Here is a 21,547-nt window from a genome sequence, read left to right on the forward strand (position 1 = left end):
GCCAGCAGGGGCGACTCCTCTGGTTGCAAAAATAAGTCAGATTGTATAGAAGTCAGTGAGAAAATGACCCTACTTCTCACTTTATTTACTACCTCAGCAAACATTGTAAACATGGCTGTATATTTTGTGTCTTGTGTGCACGAGATAATAACTTTTCCCTGCAAGATAATTGCGCTAAAAAGTTAAATAAATAGCCCCTGACAGGACTTTATGGGCTACAACTTATCAGCACCACAAACTTCAGCCTCCAAAATTATCATTAAGTGGATTCAACATCTCTCTAAAACAGTTTATCATAACCTTATTGAAGTGAGGATTTATTGCAGAGCTGTCGTATTACACGACATTATTTTAGCTATGAAGACATTTCAGTGTTTAATGTTGCAAAAAAGAAGAAGTGTGTTTCAGTTCAACTTTGATGTGTGTATATAATGCAAAAAAGAAAGTGTCAGCTGTACAGATGTTTACCTCAATGGCTGGTGAGACTATGTCAAAGAAAGCACCAAAGTCAACAGGATCGATTCCTGTCATGATTTGTATCACATCTTGCTTTGTCTTCAGCTGTGAGGGAGTCGCTGCGCGCTGGGCCAGAGTCAGAAGATCTTCCTAAAAGTGACAAGCAGCATTTCAGAAAGTTAACACTTACAGTGGAAGGGCATGCAGTTGTATGCTTAGGTTAAACAATGGACCACCCAGTCTGCCAATTTAGACCTTTTTAATAGTGTAAAATATAATTTGTCTTAAAGGTATAAAAGCAAGTGATATCTAATGGCAAAGCACAAATAATGGCTTGTTTACCTGCCAAATTAATAAATGTGTTTCACGCTTTCGGTTATTTTGCTGACCTGAGTAAATCGTAATATTGGTACTGGTTGCAGCTGACCTGTAGAATTATTTAGTGTTTAATATATAATGAATTCAGCTTTGGTTATTTTATTATTATTTTTCTATTTATTATTATTACACACATGAACCACTCTGACTGCAGCAGAATTCCTGTCCACCCACCTGATCTACGTACATAAATACACACACATACTCACACACGTGATTGATATCTAACAGGTTGCAACTTATCAATAAGGCGTTTTGGTTGCTCTGTAGAAAAATATAATATGGAAATATTGTTGGCTTCTGCTGTTTGAGGATTTAGCCCACAACAATTTGGAGTTTTGTTCTTTGGGGATTTTGTTCATCATACATTTCAGAAAAATGGTGAGTAAATTTGAACTATTAAAGAATACGCTCTTCGTCAGTTAGGGTTAGGGTTAGGGTTACAGACGTTACTTGGTCTCTGGCCGATGGTCGCTACTTACACTGTAGTTGGCATTGAGGGCTTGCAGGTCCTGCAGGGTTGCAAATCCAGAGAAGCTGCCAAGATTTACCTGTAGCCACGATTTATTATCTCTGATAAGTGAGACACAGCCAGGATCTGCAAAGAAGACAGAAACAAAGTCATTGTCAAGGTATAACCACTACGTGATTTTCGAGACCGTACCAATTTGAGCCTGAGCGCCTGCCTGTACCTGATAAGTCATTTCTTGAAAGGAAGGGCTTGATGAAATGAGTGAAGACTGCTTGCTGTCTTTCTGTGTCCATGGATGCCCTTTGGCTGCTGAATGCCCGGATGCTAAATTTGAAAGAAGGCTTTTAATACCTTAACAATTACAAAACAGCGTGTTCCTCTGCAATCTTCTTCACAGTGGAGCAATATATCAGATATGTGCTTACACAGTCTGGTAGGTATGGCAGCTGAAGTTCTTGGAGCTTAGGCAGAATAGGAAGTTGGGGGATGGACAGGCCAGAAACGGACGAATCTTTGTCTGGAACCAGCCCCTGACAAAGGCACCACTCTGCAGTTGTGCCTGGCTGAAGTTGGCTATTGTCACCTCCCCAAGAGCCTCAAGCGCATGTGACAAGGACGGGTTGCTGTTGTTGGGGGCCTGGAATTGAAAAAAAACAATTTCGGTTTGACAACAAATTCCCACGGGGAAACACCAATTGTGTGACATTTTGGGATTGGATGTACCATGCTGGCGTATGTCTCAAGAGCCTGGTCTAGTGCCGCAGAAGCTTTTTGGAAGAGAAGCTTCCAGATCTCTACGGGGTATGTCCTTTGGCTTTCCAGTGAGCAGTTCATCAGTGTGGCCAAGTTGCTGGCTGTGAGATGTGTAGCCTTGGAAAAAATGAGAAAATAAATAAAACAAACATGTTCAGAGCTCATGGAGATTACTATCAGGAGGGTAATGTAGCAAAAGCCACATCTTGGTCTGGGATTTACAGCTTACATATAACAGTCTTACCGAGGAACAGGCATGCTCAGTGATGGAAACATTGCACAGGGCTTCAGAGGAATTGCCAACAGGCAGGGTTTGTTCGAGTTGTGATCTGAAGAGAAGAATAAAAAAGTAAACCATTGTCACCTTAGTTAGATTGTGTAAGAGAACTTTACCTACACAAACCCAGCATCAGACAAAACTGTAACCCACCTATTAACTCCATAACAGATGACGTCTTCTGTGAAAAGACAATAGTCGTGTATCAGATATTGTACTTTCAGAATGCGATCTCGTCATCAAAGTTGAAATATCTGGTAACATAGAGACTTACCATCAACTGGGGTCACCTTGCACTGGAGACAAGCAAAGCATAATTGTTAGTCTGGTAGCAAAAGCTACTTAAAGTTAAAATACATCGAACGGCATCATTATCAAAGTTTGTGTGCCAAAATTGTGTCCTTGTACATTTTGATCAAATATTGTAAAACCCATCAGTACTCCCATAGAAATGAACTCACCATGAAGGAATCTGGAACTGAGCAACCTGTTTAACAAAATATTGAAATGAAGGCAGGGCATGAGTACAGCTATCATCACACTCGTGGCAATGGGCAAATCTAAAAAGGTTTATCAGCAGAGCATTTGGCCACTTACGTGAGAATGTCTCGTTGAGGTCCATTATGCTTGCTCTCAGACCATGTGAAATGTGCTCGGGCAGGGATTCCAAACTTTGCTCAAGACCAGTGAGTCTGAAGGAAGAAAACAGAAATCCGTGTGACTTGTCAGCAGAAAAAATGTTTGACATTATTCTGCAAACTTTAAATGTTCAGCTTTGGACTGCAGAAATATCATCTCTTACATAGCCGCGTAGGATGCACAGCTGATGTTACTGGGGATGGCTCTGGTGGTGGTTAGGCCCACACCCAGTATGTTCAGGTCTGACTGCGTTTGCATGTTCCTCCAGATCTGAACTTGGGTAGTGTTCTCAAACAACTTCAGATCTTGTAGATGGCTAGCCATGAGGCGTTTCACATCGGTCACAGTCAAACCCTGCACATTACAAATGAAACAGTGTGAAGATTGGTCTGAAGTTTTAACATATAAGCAACCGTGAAAATATTGATTTGAAATTTAGAAACTTTTAACCCACAGCTGGCCCAAAGGAAAAGTACTCACAATAAAAGGAATCACATATTTTACAAATTCTTTTGCACTGCGCAAGTACATATAGTATGTTATGTTAAATAGAAAGGATGAAAAATGGCAAAGGATCACATACTGTACTTTGGGATACTTATATAACCTATAACCTAGTAGCCTATAAGTCATTTTGAAGACCTACGGTAACTACAGAAGACACGATTTAAGATTTATAAATTTATAAATTACAGGAGTCATTGACCATTTCGCATTGAACATCTGCCAGTGATGGGTGTATGTTCTTCACAACCATTCATGGAATAGATAGATGAGAAGATCAATACCACCCTCTTTATTTTCATCTGATTTCCAGCAAGAAACTAAATATACACATTTCTTTAAATGTCAAACTATTCCTTTAAGTCTTTGATTCAACATTATACAATCCCTTAATGGGTTCTACTGAGCATCAGACCCTCCCAAATCGATACAGTTTTAAGAGTTAAGTTATAATAAAGCATCATCTTGGCTCAATTGCCGCGTATTCTCAATAAAACTACTACATAGATGATGCATGTCCAAAACCCGTTCTGTTGTCAACTCTAGTATCCTTACAGCGGTCACATTAGGATCCAGACTCTGGAAAGTGTCTACGTCCATGCTGATGTTCAGGGTTGATAGTGCTACTATGTCTGACAGAGGTGCCCCACCTATCATGGTAGAGAGGAATACAGGAGATTAGAGAGCAGTTTCACGAGAGAGAGAGAAACAGCCGGAATGACAGGTAACATGAATTCTTACCTAGATAGGGACGTATCAAATTGTAATAGGTATTGGAGCTGGAACTCTGTGAGCTGAAGGAAGTGTTACTGATCTCATACAGGACTCTCTTCTGCTCCGATGAACATGACGCCACATGGAGTGGTTTGGCATTTCTGACAAGGTTCAAGGAGACAGTAACATACAGTGTTTAATCTGCATCATTAATCTCAGGGGTCATGTAAAGGCATCTTTTTAAGCTGCATGCTACAACCCACCTGATACTATCTGGGGTGATGGTCTTCAGTGTACTGGTGTCTAACGAGCACACGGAGTCAAAACTGTTCAGCTCAATGCTTCCCAGGGAGTTCTCAGAAGTATTCAGATACTTGGTGATGATTGCTTTGCTCTAAACAACATTAAAGATAACACAGAAAGTGAGCAAATGTATACAAGTATGAGTATATTTCATAATATTTGACATAAGACAGTTTTACGATTCAAAATTCAGACATTTTGACGTCTTGATAATCCCTCTACATTGTACCTTTGTTGCCTCCCACGATCCATCATCAGCTTTCATGAGTGCTGCCAGGGTGTCAACTTTAGTGATGTTCCACTTGGAGATGTCATCAAGTGACGCCACACGAGACACTGAACCGAGCACCTGAACTTTCTCATCAGAAACACCCGATGGGAATGCCTGGAAGAATAGAGAATGGGGAGTAACACATGGTGGTGAGTGGAAATGAAAATGAAATCATGTAAATAAAAATCCCACCGTATTTCATAAAAAATACCATATCAATAAATTTATCTAAAAACTCCATTACCAGCGAGGCTGAATGGTGAAGGAATATCTCAATCACACATATCCGAAAGAAAAATTTAAATCCCTCATACTAAGCAACCATTTCATACAAAGAAATTACCTGGTTGAGTTTCGTCAGAATTATTTTCTGCAAGTCATCATCGTCCACTTTCTCGCAGATAGAGTTGAGGTTGTCCTTCAGAACAGAGATGTCCAGGCAGTGGTCAAACTGAGTCTGGTCGTAACCAAAGGGGAAGGCATTGTCGCTGACTGTCACCTGGGTGATGTTGCCCACAGTGCAGCCTTGAGGATGATTGACCAATGTGAGGGGGAAAAAAGTAAGTGCTGTTAGACACACGAGTGTATCAATTTGCTTTATGTCATTCTATAAAAATTCACACAAACACATACAAATGCTCACCAGTTTTGTCAAATATTGAACTGTATCAACATCTGCAAAGTAAGAAAAAATAAACCTGTGGCTTTCTGCCTCTTTCATCTTTACCTGCTCCTTGTATTATCTTGCGATCTCTGGTGTGTCGAAACAGCCTCTTGAGCTTGGTCTTCTTCGTCTTTGTTTTCCTCAGTCGGACCATAAAGGTCCTAAGGAACCTTCTCTTTGTTCTCTGCACAAATGAATTGTTTTTTAATGAGGTGTCTCTTAGAAAGTACTTTAAAATCACAAGACTAAACACATTATTGATTTAATTAGCATCAAGAAACAGGTAAAGGTGAAACACATACAGTTTTGATCTGGCCCCAAATGTTTCCTGTTAGATATAGAGGCAGGACACCAAGCTTTAGCAGTGTTTGCTTGTTCCAGGTGGTGACATTCCTGAAAAACAAATGAGAGCATGTTCATATAGTTTGGCTTTCTAACTTGATACCCACTTGGTGAAAAGAGTTGAGCTGGGTGTTGTTAGAAGATGTAAGAGACACTCCTACTTATATGAAGATTAAACATGACAATTAACTTTAGTCTTTGTTATCATTTGACAATTACTCATAAAAGAAATATTGTGTGCAGTAAAAATTGACTGTGGACTCGTAGATATCTGAACGGGAACCTGAAATAAACAGCCTGGTTAGGCTTCTTATTGCCAACAGCTAGGCACTGTAGTTTCTCACAAAGGGTATACAAAATATATTTTCAGCATTTCCTGGATGACAATGGAGCTTGATGGCACAGAGCTGTCAGGTTTTGGTCACAGAGACAATACTTTTTTGGTTAGATCAATATAATGCTGGTGCCGGTCATTTCATGGGATTTGCTGACGTTGATAACAATAGGAAGAATATAGAATATCACAACCCATATCCTTTAATTTGCAGTCTAAATAGCTGTTTATTAATCAAATTATTGTACCCGTATTTTGTTTGCCCAGACAGCAGCATTGTCTCCATGGCAGCCACCTGGCTGTCAGAGAAGTCGGTGCAGACTTGGAGTTTTTCCAGAATTAGAGGATCAGCGTTCTGGATGTAAGAACCGTCCAGAGTGCAGGCCATGTTCCCTAGGACCTCCACATTGTCTCTGCTCAGATTCACACCACTTATTCCCTAGACGGTTAAAAACACAGTATTTCATTTAAAAATGGGCCACAGTATACCATGACAGTCTCACTGGTGATATACATTACACTTACAGTATATGGGAAATGGCAATTCCCTTTCCTGCCATACGAAGAATGTTTTTTATTCCCTCATACATTTTAACAGTACTTATCTGAAACTTTTTCAATGATGCATGTATACATTTTTTTGGTACATCCCAATCGTTGCCATACAATGGTGATTCAAGCTGTTCTTCCAGTTACAACAAGCTGCAGCCTACCCTGTCACCCTTAGCTAAACCAAAGCAAACCTTAATTTGAATGACACTCACCAAGCAGGTCCTGGCTTCACTGAGTAGCAGCGATGCCTTGTTCAAAATACTGGAGGCCACAGAGAAGTCTGCAGCACCCACTGCGGAAAAGTATGACCTGCAGTTGGCCCTCGTGACATCTTTGCTGCTGTAATAATCAGGTAAAGAAGGAACATCGATGAGCACATGTATGCCATTTAAAATCGCAGGCACATCGTGAGACCATTCCAAAAGAAATGCATGGAGACAGACTCACTTTAGGTAGAGAAGCATGTCTGAGGGATAATCTGTGAAGTTCTGGGAGAGGTTGTCTTGGACCAGGTTGTACATGCATGTAAGCTGTAAAAAAGGATGCAAAGACATGGAATTCCACATACTTTAGACTCCATAATACATCGTACTTTTTTTTAAATTCACATATCCAAATTATCTTAATTATAAAATTCAGTTAAGGGGCTTAATTGAATTAATCTTAGTTTCTTATAGATTTAATTTTAATTTACCTGTGTTTCTTTCAGCTGCACCTTGGGCCTCCTTCTCCTCGGCCTACAGGCACGGACCAGCTTTTGGATTCTGGGTTTTTTCATTCTGGAAACTGATGTGCACGTGAATCCTTGCAGAACAGACGGATTAAGCCTTTGGGGATAATGGAAAATCCACAAAACAGGTTAATAGATCGTGAAATATCTTCCATTGGGAAAATAAATGTTGTGGAGCTTATTCACTTACTCTTCGATGTCAAAGTTTGTTCCATCCAGTGTTCCAAAAAACATGGCGGCCTAAAAGACAGACAGATAAAAACCTAAGTATCTAACTCTTCACAGCAACACTCTATAACTGTGATACATACTATCATACATTGTGGTGTGATTGACAGTGTTGAATGTATTGTGTGAGGAATATGTAAGTGTTTTTCATCTACCTATAGCTTTAATCTGATAATTGTAAACAGCACAGACTTTGGGGAAAACAACATAGGACCTTGAGGACAGTCCCTGTGGGCTGTGTGTTTTAAATTGACCCTGGATTAGACTTTTTTAAGATTATTTTTTGGGCATTTTTCACCCTTAATGGACAGGTGAAAGTGTAGAGGCAGACTGGAAATGGGGAGAGAGAGAGAAGGGTATGAAATGTAACAACAGTCTTGCAGCTTGAATCGACCGGGGACACTGCAGTTACAGTATATGTTGCATGCACGGTAACCTATCGGCTACTGAGGCATTGCGACCCTGGAATAGACTTCGACGTACATATTTTTTCCTCACTGGCAGAATATTGTTGTAAGTGGAAGTTTGCGGGATGTTGATCAGTATCTTTCAGATGGTAATCACCTCAAAATTCAAAAGGATTTTTACTTTCAGTGAGAAGTCACACTGTGTGCTAAATGTAAATTCCCTATAATGTAATATCTGTAGCTTCAGTCTGAATATATCGGCAAAAACTTGTCTCAAATTTACTCTGTTCTGTGTTTATAGCCACATACTGACCTGATCTGCCGTCCACTGCTTTCTGTTAATCACACTGGTCTCCACAGTCTCCGCAGACAGTACCAGCAGGGATGGTGGAATCTCAGCTGCCATAGCATCAGGGACATTCCGCACCACGCTGGCTGCACTTGTGTTCAAAGAAATGATCTACAAGGGAATTAAATAGAGTTAAAACCCCGATCAGAAATGATCTCAAAACTCCTGAAAGTGAATACATATAAAACATGTACTGCGTTCTGGGGTTCTTGAATGCTATTTCTGCATTTACACACATTTATATCAACCGGGCATGTGTAACACATTATAATAGAAGTACACATAAAATCCACAAAAATGAGAGCACTGTGAGCACTGAGCAATATCTGCAGGGCTTGCTGGCGGGGGGAAAAGTATGTTTTTACACTCTGGTTTACTTGTATGCGCTCTGTATAAAAATACCGTAAAATAGGAATCCTAGTATCAAATGAGTTTTCATCCTAATCTTAGATCAGCAACGGCTGCAATGCTGGGATAGAATCAAAAGTTAACTTGTACCTTTTGGACGAAGGTCTGTTGGACGACTGTGGGGGCCGTCAGCATGTTGGAAACAAAGGTGCTGCTCTGGGAGATGTTGAATAGCTCAGACGCTGGGATTTGTTTAATTGAGCCTGAAGGAACTCCAGCAATGAGTGTGCCGAGGGATTCCAGGGAGGCTCCACTGTTGATCTGTTGGATACATTTGCATTTATCAAAGTCATGGTCAGCAAAGTGGCATATGCGTGTACGTCAGGGCCATTTCATGAAACCACGCTGAACCAAACACAGAACACTACTTGTTAAACACGCTTAAAAGCGTTGAAGACATCTCATGATTATCAGCCATGTTAAGCGAACAATAAAGCCTTTACCAGGAAGCCTGAGGCAATCATGGCTTGGATGATTGTGGTGGACTGCTCCTGGTTCCAGGTGCTGACTGACTTCAGGGTGGACAAAGTGGAAATCAGCACTGACGGGGGAATTGACGTGATCTGGCTGCTGGTCAGGCCTGAGGTGGCACTGCCCAGGGTCACAATCGTCTCTGCTGTGAAGGTCTGGATGTTGGCTGCCAGAGCAGCAGACACCTTTAGAATAAAACACACCCGGTTACGAGAAACATCAACTGAGGACATTTTACTTTAGTTGAAATGATATGTCAAAGACAGATGTGAAGAGAATCATGCACAATTATCAGAAAGACGTAGACCAAGATTTGTTTTGAGGTTTTAGCCATGAAAAGAGTTCTCAAAAAAACTCAATCTGTGTTTCTATGTAGACATAATCAGAGCTGGTACCTCAGGATCCTCTGTTCCATTGCAGAATTCCCTCAGCTCCTTCAAGATGAGTATGGTATCAGATTCATTCAAAGAAGAATATGCCACACTTGGGACCTCAGAAGAGCATATGAAAAGGCCTGGAACCCTAGATGAAAAGTAAATATAGACGTTTTAATTCATGGATACATATATTTACCCACTAAATAAGACATATATATATATAATATATACTGCACACATCACACAATTACATATTTTCTCAAATTGGTGGATACTCACTTCAGAGGGCTAATGGTTGGGTGGAATGCAAAAAGTTGTGAGACGTAGTAGTCTGTTACATTTTGTGGGATTGCTGTGTTGTTGAACAGCTCCAGGTTGGCTTGGTCCACCAAGAAAACTTTAGCCTTTAAAAATATATCAACACATACGTGAGTACATTTTTATTAATGCCTTTGGTTTTCTCAGCCTTAACTAAAAGGTATTGAAAATAAAACAATAAATAGATTTAAACAAAACTAGCTTACCAATGTGAAAGCTATGGCTGGTGTGATTAAATAAACAACTTCTATATTTTGTGAAAGCATTAACTTGAAATAAGTTGTATAGAGTGGATATCAGGACATACTTGACTGGTGGAGATGAAGGTGGTGAGATCTTCCACAGTGACAAATTTCACAAAGTCCCCGATGTAATTGACAAACCAGGCGGTAGAATTGAGTTCTGCATCACTGGCATTGTAGCATCTGGTTTCAGAGCCTACGAAAGAGGGAAAAATATAGTTGGGTATGGACACTTCTCCACCTACAGCAAATGACAAATCATTTAAAAAAACCTCAAGCAAACTCTTGATGTTGAAACATTTATAATTGTAGCTGTGTGCACTGCACCTAGAGAAAGTTAGACTCAGCATGGATAGTCAGATCCTTTAGATCAACATCCATTGTACATTTGCTCAAAACTGCATCTTACCGGTTCTCAGGTAGGTGCTGATGGTGGTGTATACATCAGCCTGTCCAAACTCAGAGTTGTATGTGAAGTTCTTTCCCATTACAGAGACCCTATTGAAAGGAAGATAACGCAAATTTAATGATGGCCATGAGCTTGCTGACACTCTGAAAAGATGAGACTTACAGTTTCTGGAAGGCCAAACATGAAGCATTCTGCACTTTGTTGGGACTGATGAGGCTCTTGCTGAGGAATCTAAGATAGTTTCTCAACCGCAGGTCGAACCAGGAATCCACTTCGGATCTGCTGTTGCTGCTCAGCGCCAAAGGCCAGACACAGGGAAGGGTCACCATCTTCACATCATCTGGAACATCCTCCTAATGGCACACATATGTATTTACATGTTTAATGAAAGACTGGTGTAAATTCTGTCATTTACAGATGATCAAATTAAGTATTACATAAAAATACTGTCTATGGTGAATCAATCATCATATGAATGCTGCTAACAGCAACATGTGGCATGTTTCATCAGTAATAATGTATGTTATATGGCACCATTCAGATATTGGACATACATTTTCTAGGAAGGCACGAGTGTTGTTGTAGTTGTTGAAGATGACACAGATGTCAGAGTTGTTACCAATCACATTGGGTTGGCTGAGGAACTGACGCAGCTCGGAGGTGCTGATGGTACTTAGGACCTAAAAGAATAAAAAGAAATGTGGATATTACTGCTGGAATAGCACAACATCTGTGGGAATTTGCATTAAAGCTATCACCAGGTGGTGACTCTAATTTAGCCATCTGTGTGGGAATTTAAATACAAGTGTTGTTTTGTAATATTATTACCTCTGACTCGCGTGTCTGTGGCAGAAGTGATGTGAACGTGGACACATCTGGAAAACCAAAGCTGAGGAAAGTGCTTCTCAGATAGATGTAGAAGCTTCCACCACTGTAACACTTGAGGGGCGTTGAATCTGTTTTAAACACAAATTAAATTACTACGTACCGGAATACTGAATAATCTTAATTCAAATAATAATTACATTTTTAACTTTGGGAACATATTGCCAGAAAACAAATAATTTGAAAGAAATTTTCTTTTGATGTCATGATGTCTGACGCAAACCTTGGAGGAAGAGGATGGTTGCTTTGTAGATCTCCTGTTTGGTGTTGTTGCTGAGTGTCAAGTGTTGTGTGTCCAGCAATGTAATCCTAAATTCAGATTAAAATCAGTCTAAAGCAATTACGCACATCATCACAATCATAGATCATAACCCCAACGAAATAAATTCTTACATCTCTTGGCTGCTGTTGCAACTCCTCTTGTTCACAATGTCGAATAATGGTGTCACTAAGCTGGGAGAGAGGTTAACCAGGAGAGGTCTCAGTCGAACCCTCAGCCACAGCAAGAACTCGGTGTCATTGATAGCTGGAGAGGACAGATTCCCTCTGTCAAACACTGCCTGGAGAAAGGCAGATTTCACCTCCACTGTGTAGTTGGCTGGGTGGATCTGGGGGAATTTAACATAGCATTCATAAGAGGGTGAAATAAATTGTTGACATGATAGTAAAAATGGTTGGAATCATGTTACCATTTATAAGTTATCTAACTCTATAAAAAGCCAAATATATGTTTTCTCTTGTTGCTTTTGAAATCCAACTGGAGATACTGTACAGAACTCCTTTTTGCAGGTATCCAGTAATGCCCCTTTATTGTTAAGCCTCTGGGAAGCAGGCAGCGACCTCTAGGTTGGAAAAGTTAAGCCAATGCAAAAGTACCTCAACTTGCATTCTTTTAAATGGCCAGCAGGGGCGACTCCTCTGGTTGCAAAAATAAGTCAGATTGTATAGAAGTCAGTGAGAAAATGACCCTACTTCTCACTTTATTTACTACCTCAGCAAACATTGTAAACATGGCTGTATATTTTGTGTCTTGTGTGCACGAGATAATAACTTTTCCCTGCAAGATAATTGCGCTAAAAAGTTAAATAAATAGCCCCTGACAGGACTTTATGGGCTACAACTTATCAGCACCACAAACTTCAGCCTCCAAAATTATCATTAAGTGGATTCAACATCTCTCTAAAACAGTTTATCATAACCTTATTGAAGTGAGGATTTATTGCAGAGCTGTCGTATTACACGACATTATTTTAGCTATGAAGACATTTCAGTGTTTAATGTTGCAAAAAAGAAGAAGTGTGTTTCAGTTCAACTTTGATGTGTGTATATAATGCAAAAAAGAAAGTGTCAGCTGTACAGATGTTTACCTCAATGGCTGGTGAGACTATGTCAAAGAAAGCACCAAAGTCAACAGGATCGATTCCTGTCATGATTTGTATCACATCTTGCTTTGTCTTCAGCTGTGAGGGAGTCGCTGCGCGCTGGGCCAGAGTCAGAAGATCTTCCTAAAAGTGACAAGCAGCATTTCAGAAAGTTAACACTTACAGTGGAAGGGCATGCAGTTGTATGCTTAGGTTAAACAATGGACCACCCAGTCTGCCAATTTAGACCTTTTTAATAGTGTAAAATATAATTTGTCTTAAAGGTATAAAAGCAAGTGATATCTAATGGCAAAGCACAAATAATGGCTTGTTTACCTGCCAAATTAATAAATGTGTTTCACGCTTTCGGTTATTTTGCTGACCTGAGTAAATCGTAATATTGGTACTGGTTGCAGCTGACCTGTAGAATTATTTAGTGTTTAATATATAATGAATTCAGCTTTGGTTATTTTATTATTATTTTTCTATTTATTATTATTACACACATGAACCACTCTGACTGCAGCAGAATTCCTGTCCACCCACCTGATCTACGTACATAAATACACACACATACTCACACACGTGATTGATATCTAACAGGTTGCAACTTATCAATAAGGCGTTTTGGTTGCTCTGTAGAAAAATATAATATGGAAATATTGTTGGCTTCTGCTGTTTGAGGATTTAGCCCACAACAATTTGGAGTTTTGTTCTTTGGGGATTTTGTTCATCATACATTTCAGAAAAATGGTGAGTAAATTTGAACTATTAAAGAATACGCTCTTCGTCAGTTAGGGTTAGGGTTAGGGTTACAGACGTTACTTGGTCTCTGGCCGATGGTCGCTACTTACACTGTAGTTGGCATTGAGGGCTTGCAGGTCCTGCAGGGTTGCAAATCCAGAGAAGCTGCCAAGATTTACCTGTAGCCACGATTTATTATCTCTGATAAGTGAGACACAGCCAGGATCTGCAAAGAAGACAGAAACAAAGTCATTGTCAAGGTATAACCACTACGTGATTTTCGAGACCGTACCAATTTGAGCCTGAGCGCCTGCCTGTACCTGATAAGTCATTTCTTGAAAGGAAGGGCTTGATGAAATGAGTGAAGACTGCTTGCTGTCTTTCTGTGTCCATGGATGCCCTTTGGCTGCTGAATGCCCGGATGCTAAATTTGAAAGAAGGCTTTTAATACCTTAACAATTACAAAACAGCGTGTTCCTCTGCAATCTTCTTCACAGTGGAGCAATATATCAGATATGTGCTTACACAGTCTGGTAGGTATGGCAGCTGAAGTTCTTGGAGCTTAGGCAGAATAGGAAGTTGGGGGATGGAGAGGCCAGAAACGGACGAATCTTTGTCTGGAACCAGCCCCTGACAAAGGCACCACTCTGCAGTTGTGCCTGGCTGAAGTTGGCTATTGTCACCTCCCCAAGAGCCTCAAGCGCATGTGACAAGGACGGGTTGCTGTTGTTGGGGGCCTGGAATTGAAAAAAAACAATTTCGGTTTGACAACAAATTCCCACGGGGAAACACCAATTGTGTGACATTTTGGGATTGGATGTACCATGCTGGCGTATGTCTCAAGAGCCTGGTCTAGTGCCGCAGAAGCTTTTTGGAAGAGAAGCTTCCAGATCTCTACGGGGTATGTCCTTTGGCTTTCCAGTGAGCAGTTCATCAGTGTGGCCAAGTTGCTGGCTGTGAGATGTGTAGCCTTGGAAAAAATGAGAAAATAAATAAAACAAACATGTTCAGAGCTCATGGAGATTACTATCAGGAGGGTAATGTAGCAAAAGCCACATCTTGGTCTGGGATTTACAGCTTACATATAACAGTCTTACCGAGGAACAGGCATGCTCAGTGATGGAAACATTGCACAGGGCTTCAGAGGAATTGCCAACAGGCAGGGTTTGTTCGAGTTGTGATCTGAAGAGAAGAATAAAAAAGTAAACCATTGTCACCTTAGTTAGATTGTGTAAGAGAACTTTACCTACACAAACCCAGCATCAGACAAAACTGTAACCCACCTATTAACTCCATAACAGATGACGTCTTCTGTGAAAAGACAATAGTCGTGTATCAGATATTGTACTTTCAGAATGCGATCTCGTCATCAAAGTTGAAATATCTGGTAACATAGAGACTTACCATCAACTGGGGTCACCTTGCACTGGAGACAAGCAAAGCATAATTGTTAGTCTGGTAGCAAAAGCTACTTAAAGTTAAAATACATCGAACGGCATCATTATCAAAGTTTGTGTGCCAAAATTGTGTCCTTGTACATTTTGATCAAATATTGTAAAACCCATCAGTACTCCCATAGAAATGAACTCACCATGAAGGAATCTGGAACTGAGCAACCTGTTTAACAAAATATTGAAATGAAGGCAGGGCATGAGTACAGCTATCATCACACTCGTGGCAATGGGCAAATCTAAAAAGGTTTATCAGCAGAGCATTTGGCCACTTACGTGAGAATGTCTCGTTGAGGGACATTATGCTTGCTCTCAGACCATGTGAAATGTGCTCGGGCAGGGATTCCAAACTTTGCTCAAGACCAGTGAGTCTGAAGGAAGAAAACAGAAATCCGTGTGACTTGTCAGCAGAAAAAATGTTTGACATTATTCTGCAAACTTTAAATGTTCAGCTTTGGACTGCAGAAATATCATCTCTTACATAGCCGCGTAGGATGCACAGCTGATGTTACTGGGGATGGCTCTGGTGGTGGTTAGGCCCACACCCAGTATGTTCAGGTCTGACTGCGTTTGCATGTTCCTCCAGATCTGAACTTGGGTAGTGTTCTCAAACAACTTCAGATCTTGTAGATGGCTAGCCATGAGGCGTTTCACATCGGTCACAGTCAAACCCTGCACATTACAAATGAAACAGTGTGAAGATTGGTCTGAAGTTTTAACATATAAGCAACCGTGAAAATATTGATTTGAAATTTAGAAACTTTTAACCCACAGCTGGCCCAAAGGAAAAGTACTCACAATAAAAGGAATCACATATTTTACAAATTCTTTTGCACTGCGCAAGTACATATAGTATGTTATGTTAAATAGAAAGGATGAAAAATGGCAAAGGATCACATACTGTACTTTGGGATACTTATATAACCTATAACCTAGTAGCCTATAAGTCATTTTGAAGACCTACGGTAACTACAGAAGACACGATTTAAGATTTATAAATTTATAAATTACAGGAGTCATTGACCATTTCGCATTGAACATCTGCCAGTGATGGGTGTATGTTCTTCACAACCATTCATGGAATAGATAGATGAGAAGATCAATACCACCCTCTTTATTTTCATCTGATTTCCAGCAAGAAACTAAATATACACATTTTTTTAAATGTCAAACTATTCCTTTAAGTCTTTGATTCAACATTATACAATCCCTTAATGGGTTCTACTGAGCATCAGACCCTCCCAAATCGATACAGTTTTAAGAGTTAAGTTATAATAAAGCATCATCTTGGCTCAATTGCCGCGTATTCTCAATAAAACTACTACATAGATGATGCATGTCCAAAACCCGTTCTGTTGTCAACTCTAGTATCCTTACAGCGGTCACATTAGGATCCAGACTCTGGAAAGTGTCTACGTCCATGCTGATGTTCAGGGTTGATAGTGCTACTATGTCTGACAGAGGTGCCCCACCTATCATGGTAGAGAGGAATACAGGAGATTAGAGAGCAGTTTCACGAGAGAGAGAGAAACAGCCGGAATGACAGGTAACATGAATTCTTACCTAGATAGGGACGTATCAAATTGTAATAGGTATTGGAGCTGGAACTCTGTGAGCTGAAGGAAGTGTTACTGATCTCATACAGGACTCTCTTCTGCTCCGATGAACATGACGCCACATGGAGTGGTTTGGCATTTCTGACAAGGTTCAAGGAGACAGTAACATACAGTGTTTAATCTGCATCATTAATCTCAGGGGTCATGTAAAGGCATCATTTTAAGCTGCATGCTACAACCCACCTGATACTATCTGGGGTGATGGTCTTCAGTGTACTGGTGTCTAACGAGCACACGGAGTCAAAACTGTTCAGCTCAATGCTTCCCAGGGAGTTCTCAGAAGTATTCAGATACTTGGTGATGATTGCTTTGCTCTAAACAACATTAAAGATAACACAGAAAGTGAGCAAATGTATACAAGTATGAGTATATTTCATAATATTTGACATAAGACAGTTTTACGATTCAAAATTCAGACATTTTGACGTCTTGATAATCCCTCTACATTGTACCTTTGTTGCCTCCCACGATCCATCATCAGCTTTCATGAGTGCTGCCAGGGTGTCAACTTTAGTGATGTTCCACTTGGAGATGTCATCAAGTGACGCCACACGAGACACTGAACCGAGCACCTGAACTTTCTCATCAGAAACACCCGATGGGAATGCCTGGAAGAATAGAGAATGGGGAGTAACACATGGTGGTGAGTGGAAATGAAAATGAAATCATGTAAATAAAAATCCCACCGTATTTCATAAAAAATACCATATCAATAAATTTATCTAAAAACTCCATTACCAGCGAGGCTGAATGGTGAAGGAATATCTCAATCACACATATCCGAAAGAAAAATTTAAATCCCTCATACTAAGCAACCATTTCATACAAAGAAATTACCTGGTTGAGTTTCGTCAGAATTATTTTCTGCAAGTCATCATCGTCCACTTTCTCGCAGATAGAGTTGAGGTTGTCCTTCAGAACAGAGATGTCCAGGCAGTGGTCAAACTGCGTCTGGTCGTAACCAAAGGGGAAGGCATTGTCGCTGACTGTCACCTGGGTGATGTTGCCCACAGTGCAGCCTTGAGGATGATTGACCAATGTGAGGGGGAAAAAAGTAAGTGCTGTTAGACACACGAGTGTATCAATTTGCTTTATGTCATTCTATAAAAATTCACACAAACACATACAAATGCTCACCAGTTTTGTCAAATATTGAACTGTATCAACATCTGCAAAGTAAGAGAAAATAAACCTGTGGCTTTCTGCCTCTTTCATCTTTACCTGCTCCTTGTATTATCTTGCGATCTCTGGTGTGTCGAAACAGCCTCTTGAGCTTGGTCTTCTTCGTCTTTGTTTTCCTCAGTCGGACCATAAAGGTCCTAAGGAACCTTCTCTTTGTTCTCTGCACAAATGAATTGTTTTTTAATGAGGTGTCTCTTAGAAAGTACTTTAAAATCACAAGACTAAACACATTATTGATTTAATTAGCATCAAGAAACAGGTAAAGGTGAAACACATACAGTTTTGATCTGGCCCCAAATGTTTCCTGTTAGATATAGAGGCAGGACACCAAGCTTTAGCAGTGTTTGCTCGTTCCAGGTGGTGACATTCCTGAAAAACAAATGAGAGCATGTTCATATAGTTTGGCTTTCTAACTTGATACCCACTTGGTGAAAAGAGTTGAGCTGGGTGTTGTTAGAAGATGTAAGAGACACTCCTACTTATATGAAGATTAAACATGACAATTAACTTTAGTCTTTGTTATCATTTGACAATTACTCATAAAAGAAATATTGTGTGCAGTAAAAATTGACTGTGGACTCGTAGATATCTGAACGGGAACCTGAAATAAACAGCCTGGTTAGGCTTCTTATTGCCAACAGCTAGGCACTGTAGTTTCTCACAAAGGGTATACAAAATATATTTTCAGCATTTCCTGGATGACAATGGAGCTTGATGGCACAGAGCTGTCAGGTTTTGGTCACAGAGACAATACTTTTTTGGTTAGATCAATATAATGCTGGTGCCGGTCATTTCATGGGATTTGCTGACGTTGATAACAATAGGAAGAATATAGAATATCACAACCCATATCCTTTAATTTGCAGTCTAAATAGCTGTTTATTAATCAAATTATTGTACCCGTATTTTGTTTGCCCAGACAGCAGCATTGTCTCCATGGCAGCCACCTGGCTGTCAGAGAAGTCGGTGCAGACTTGGAGTTTTTCCAGAATTAGAGGATCAGCGTTCTGGATGTAAGAACCGTCCAGAGTGCAGGCCATGTTCCCTAGGACCTCCACATTGTCTCTGCTCAGATTCACACCACTTATTCCCTAGACGGTTAAAAACACAGTATTTCATTTAAAAATGGGCCACAGTATACCATGACAGTCTCACTGGTGATATACATTACACTTACAGTATATGGGAAATGGCAATTCCCTTTCCTGCCATACGAAGAATGTTTTTTATTCCCTCATACATTTTAACAGTACTTATCTGAAACTTTTTCAATGATGCATGTATACATTTTTTTGGTACATCCCAATCGTTGCCATACAATGGTGATTCAAGCTGTTCTTCCAGTTACAACAAGCTGCAGCCTACCCTGTCACCCTTAGCTAAACCAAAGCAAACCTTAATTTGAATGACACTCACCAAGCAGGTCCTGGCTTCACTGAGTAGCAGCGATGCCTTGTTCAAAATACTGGAGGCCACAGAGAAGTCTGCAGCACCCACTGCGGAAAAGTATGACCTGCAGTTGGCCCTCGTGACATCTTTGCTGCTGTAATAATCAGGTAAAGAAGGAACATCGATGAGCACATGTATGCCATTTAAAATCGCAGGCACATCGTGAGACCATTCCAAAAGAAATGCATGGAGACAGACTCACTTTAGGTAGAGAAGCATGTCTGAGGGATAATCTGTGAAGTTCTGGGAGAGGTTGTCTTGGACCAGGTTGTACATGCATGTAAGCTGTAAAAAAGGATGCAAAGACATGGAATTCCACATACTTTAGACTCCATAATACATCGTACTTTTTTTTAAATTCACATATCCAAATTATCTTAATTATAAAATTCAGTTAAGGGGCTTAATTGAATTAATCTTAGTTTCTTATAGATTTAATTTTAATTTACCTGTGTTTCTTTCAGCTGCACCTTGGGCCTCCTTCTCCTCGGCCTACAGGCACGGACCAGCTTTTGGATTCTGGGTTTTTTCATTCTGGAAACTGATGTGCACGTGAATCCTTGCAGAACAGACGGATTAAGCCTTTGGGGATAATGGAAAATCCACAAAACAGGTTAATAGATCGTGAAATATCTTCCATTGGGAAAATAAATGTTGTGGAGCTTATTCACTTACTCTTCGATGTCAAAGTTTGTTCCATCCAGTGTTCCAAAAAACATGGCGGCCTAAAAGACAGACAGATAAAAACCTAAGTATCTAACTCTTCACAGCAACACTCTATAACTGTGATACATACTATCATACATTGTGGTGTGATTGACAGTGTTGAATGTATTGTGTGAGGAATATGTAAGTGTTTTTCATCTACCTATAGCTTTAATCTGATAATTGTAAACAGCACAGACTTTGGGGAAAACAACATAGGACCTTGAGGACAGTCCCTGTGGGCTGTGTGTTTTAAATTGACCCTGGATTAGACTTTTTTAAGATTATTTTTTGGGCATTTTTCACCCTTAATGGACAGGTTAAAGTGTAGAGGCAGACTGGAAATGGGGAGAGAGAGAGAAGGGTATGAAATGTAACAACAGTCTTGCAGCTTGAATCGACCGGGGACACTGCAGTTACAGTATATGTTGCATGCACGGTAACCTATCGGCTACTGAGGCATTGCGACCCTGGAATAGACTTCGACGTACATATTTTTTCCTCACTGGCAGAATATTGTTGTAAGTGGAAGTTTGCGGGATGTTGATCAGTATCTTTCAGATGGTAATCACCTCAAAATTCAAAAGGATTTTTACTTTCAGTGAGAAGTCACACTGTGTGCTAAATGTAAATTCCCTATAATGTAATATCTGTAGCTTCAGTCTGAATATATCGGCAAAAACTTGTCTCAAATTTACTCTGTTCTGTGTTTATAGCCACATACTGACCTGATCTGCCGTCCACTGCTTTCTGTTAATCACACTGGTCTCCACAGTCTCCGCAGACAGTACCAGCAGGGATGGTGGAATCTCAGCTGCCATAGCATCAGGGACATTCCGCACCACGCTGGCTGCACTTGTGTTCAAAGAAATGATCTACAAGGGAATTAAATAGAGTTAAAACCCCGATCAGAAATGATCTCAAAACTCCTGAAAGTGAATACATATAAAACATGTACTGCGTTCTGGGGTTCTTGAATGCTATTTCTGCATTTACACACATTTATATCAACCGGGCATGTGTAACACATTATAATAGAAGTACACATAAAATCCACAAAAATGAGAGCACTGTGAGCACTGAGCAATATCTGCAGGGCTTGCTGGCGGGGGGAAAAGTATGTTTTTACACTCTGGTTTACTTGTATGCGCTCTGTATAAAAATACCGTAAAATAGGAATCCTAGTATCAAATGAGTTTTCATCCTAATCTTAGATCAGCAACGGCTGCAATGCTGGGATAGAATCAAAAGTTAACTTGTACCTTTTGGACGAAGGTCTGTTGGACGACTGTGGGGGCCGTCAGCATGTTGGAAACAAAGGTGCTGCTCTGGGAGATGTTGAATAGCTCAGACGCTGGGATTTGTTTAATTGAGCCTGAAGGAACTCCAGCAATGAGTGTGCCGAGGGATTCCAGGGAGGCTCCACTGTTGATCTGTTGGATACATTTGCATTTATCAAAGTCATGGTCAGCAAAGTGGCATATGCGTGTACGTCAGGGCCATTTCATGAAACCACGCTGAACCAAACACAGAACACTACTTGTTAAACACGCTTA

The 21,547-nt window shown here is 40.3% G+C and overlaps 1 protein-coding gene across 1 annotated transcript in view; it reads right to left on the reverse strand.

The window, feature by feature from the left end:
* Positions 1-21,547, reverse strand: part of LOC306707331 (uncharacterized protein) — a 141,448-nt gene that overhangs the window by 23,714 nt on the left and 96,187 nt on the right. The window contains exons 277-336 of the mRNA XM_079174724.1: positions 21,254-21,424; positions 20,720-20,866; positions 19,962-20,011; positions 19,736-19,868; positions 19,489-19,571; positions 19,254-19,380; positions 18,738-18,928; positions 18,116-18,206; positions 17,877-17,997; positions 17,493-17,674; positions 17,108-17,263; positions 16,839-16,969; positions 16,603-16,736; positions 16,417-16,511; positions 15,521-15,711; positions 15,316-15,410; positions 15,180-15,205; positions 14,993-15,014; positions 14,872-14,899; positions 14,686-14,770; positions 14,412-14,558; positions 14,114-14,325; positions 13,909-14,012; positions 13,699-13,814; positions 12,851-12,988; positions 11,877-12,091; positions 11,707-11,792; positions 11,427-11,554; positions 11,153-11,278; positions 10,761-10,951; positions 10,599-10,687; positions 10,255-10,385; positions 9,909-10,033; positions 9,648-9,774; positions 9,225-9,437; positions 8,872-9,042; positions 8,338-8,484; positions 7,580-7,629; positions 7,354-7,486; positions 7,107-7,189; positions 6,872-6,998; positions 6,356-6,546; positions 5,734-5,824; positions 5,495-5,615; positions 5,111-5,292; positions 4,726-4,881; positions 4,457-4,587; positions 4,221-4,354; positions 4,035-4,129; positions 3,139-3,329; positions 2,934-3,028; positions 2,798-2,823; positions 2,611-2,632; positions 2,490-2,517; positions 2,304-2,388; positions 2,030-2,176; positions 1,732-1,943; positions 1,527-1,630; positions 1,317-1,432; positions 469-606 (exon numbers count right to left, since the gene is read on the reverse strand). Coding sequence (XP_079030850.1) covers positions 469-606; positions 1,317-1,432; positions 1,527-1,630; positions 1,732-1,943; positions 2,030-2,176; positions 2,304-2,388; positions 2,490-2,517; positions 2,611-2,632; positions 2,798-2,823; positions 2,934-3,028; positions 3,139-3,329; positions 4,035-4,129; positions 4,221-4,354; positions 4,457-4,587; positions 4,726-4,881; positions 5,111-5,292; positions 5,495-5,615; positions 5,734-5,824; positions 6,356-6,546; positions 6,872-6,998; positions 7,107-7,189; positions 7,354-7,486; positions 7,580-7,629; positions 8,338-8,484; positions 8,872-9,042; positions 9,225-9,437; positions 9,648-9,774; positions 9,909-10,033; positions 10,255-10,385; positions 10,599-10,687; positions 10,761-10,951; positions 11,153-11,278; positions 11,427-11,554; positions 11,707-11,792; positions 11,877-12,091; positions 12,851-12,988; positions 13,699-13,814; positions 13,909-14,012; positions 14,114-14,325; positions 14,412-14,558; positions 14,686-14,770; positions 14,872-14,899; positions 14,993-15,014; positions 15,180-15,205; positions 15,316-15,410; positions 15,521-15,711; positions 16,417-16,511; positions 16,603-16,736; positions 16,839-16,969; positions 17,108-17,263; positions 17,493-17,674; positions 17,877-17,997; positions 18,116-18,206; positions 18,738-18,928; positions 19,254-19,380; positions 19,489-19,571; positions 19,736-19,868; positions 19,962-20,011; positions 20,720-20,866; positions 21,254-21,424 — 7,383 coding nt within the window. The remainder of the gene's footprint in view (positions 1-468; positions 607-1,316; positions 1,433-1,526; positions 1,631-1,731; positions 1,944-2,029; positions 2,177-2,303; positions 2,389-2,489; positions 2,518-2,610; positions 2,633-2,797; positions 2,824-2,933; positions 3,029-3,138; positions 3,330-4,034; positions 4,130-4,220; positions 4,355-4,456; positions 4,588-4,725; positions 4,882-5,110; positions 5,293-5,494; positions 5,616-5,733; positions 5,825-6,355; positions 6,547-6,871; positions 6,999-7,106; positions 7,190-7,353; positions 7,487-7,579; positions 7,630-8,337; positions 8,485-8,871; positions 9,043-9,224; positions 9,438-9,647; positions 9,775-9,908; positions 10,034-10,254; positions 10,386-10,598; positions 10,688-10,760; positions 10,952-11,152; positions 11,279-11,426; positions 11,555-11,706; positions 11,793-11,876; positions 12,092-12,850; positions 12,989-13,698; positions 13,815-13,908; positions 14,013-14,113; positions 14,326-14,411; positions 14,559-14,685; positions 14,771-14,871; positions 14,900-14,992; positions 15,015-15,179; positions 15,206-15,315; positions 15,411-15,520; positions 15,712-16,416; positions 16,512-16,602; positions 16,737-16,838; positions 16,970-17,107; positions 17,264-17,492; positions 17,675-17,876; positions 17,998-18,115; positions 18,207-18,737; positions 18,929-19,253; positions 19,381-19,488; positions 19,572-19,735; positions 19,869-19,961; positions 20,012-20,719; positions 20,867-21,253; positions 21,425-21,547) is intronic.

Source organism: Pholis gunnellus (genome assembly GCF_910591455.1).
Source record: "Pholis gunnellus genome assembly, chromosome: 15".
NCBI lineage: Eukaryota > Metazoa > Chordata > Actinopteri > Perciformes > Pholidae > Pholis > Pholis gunnellus.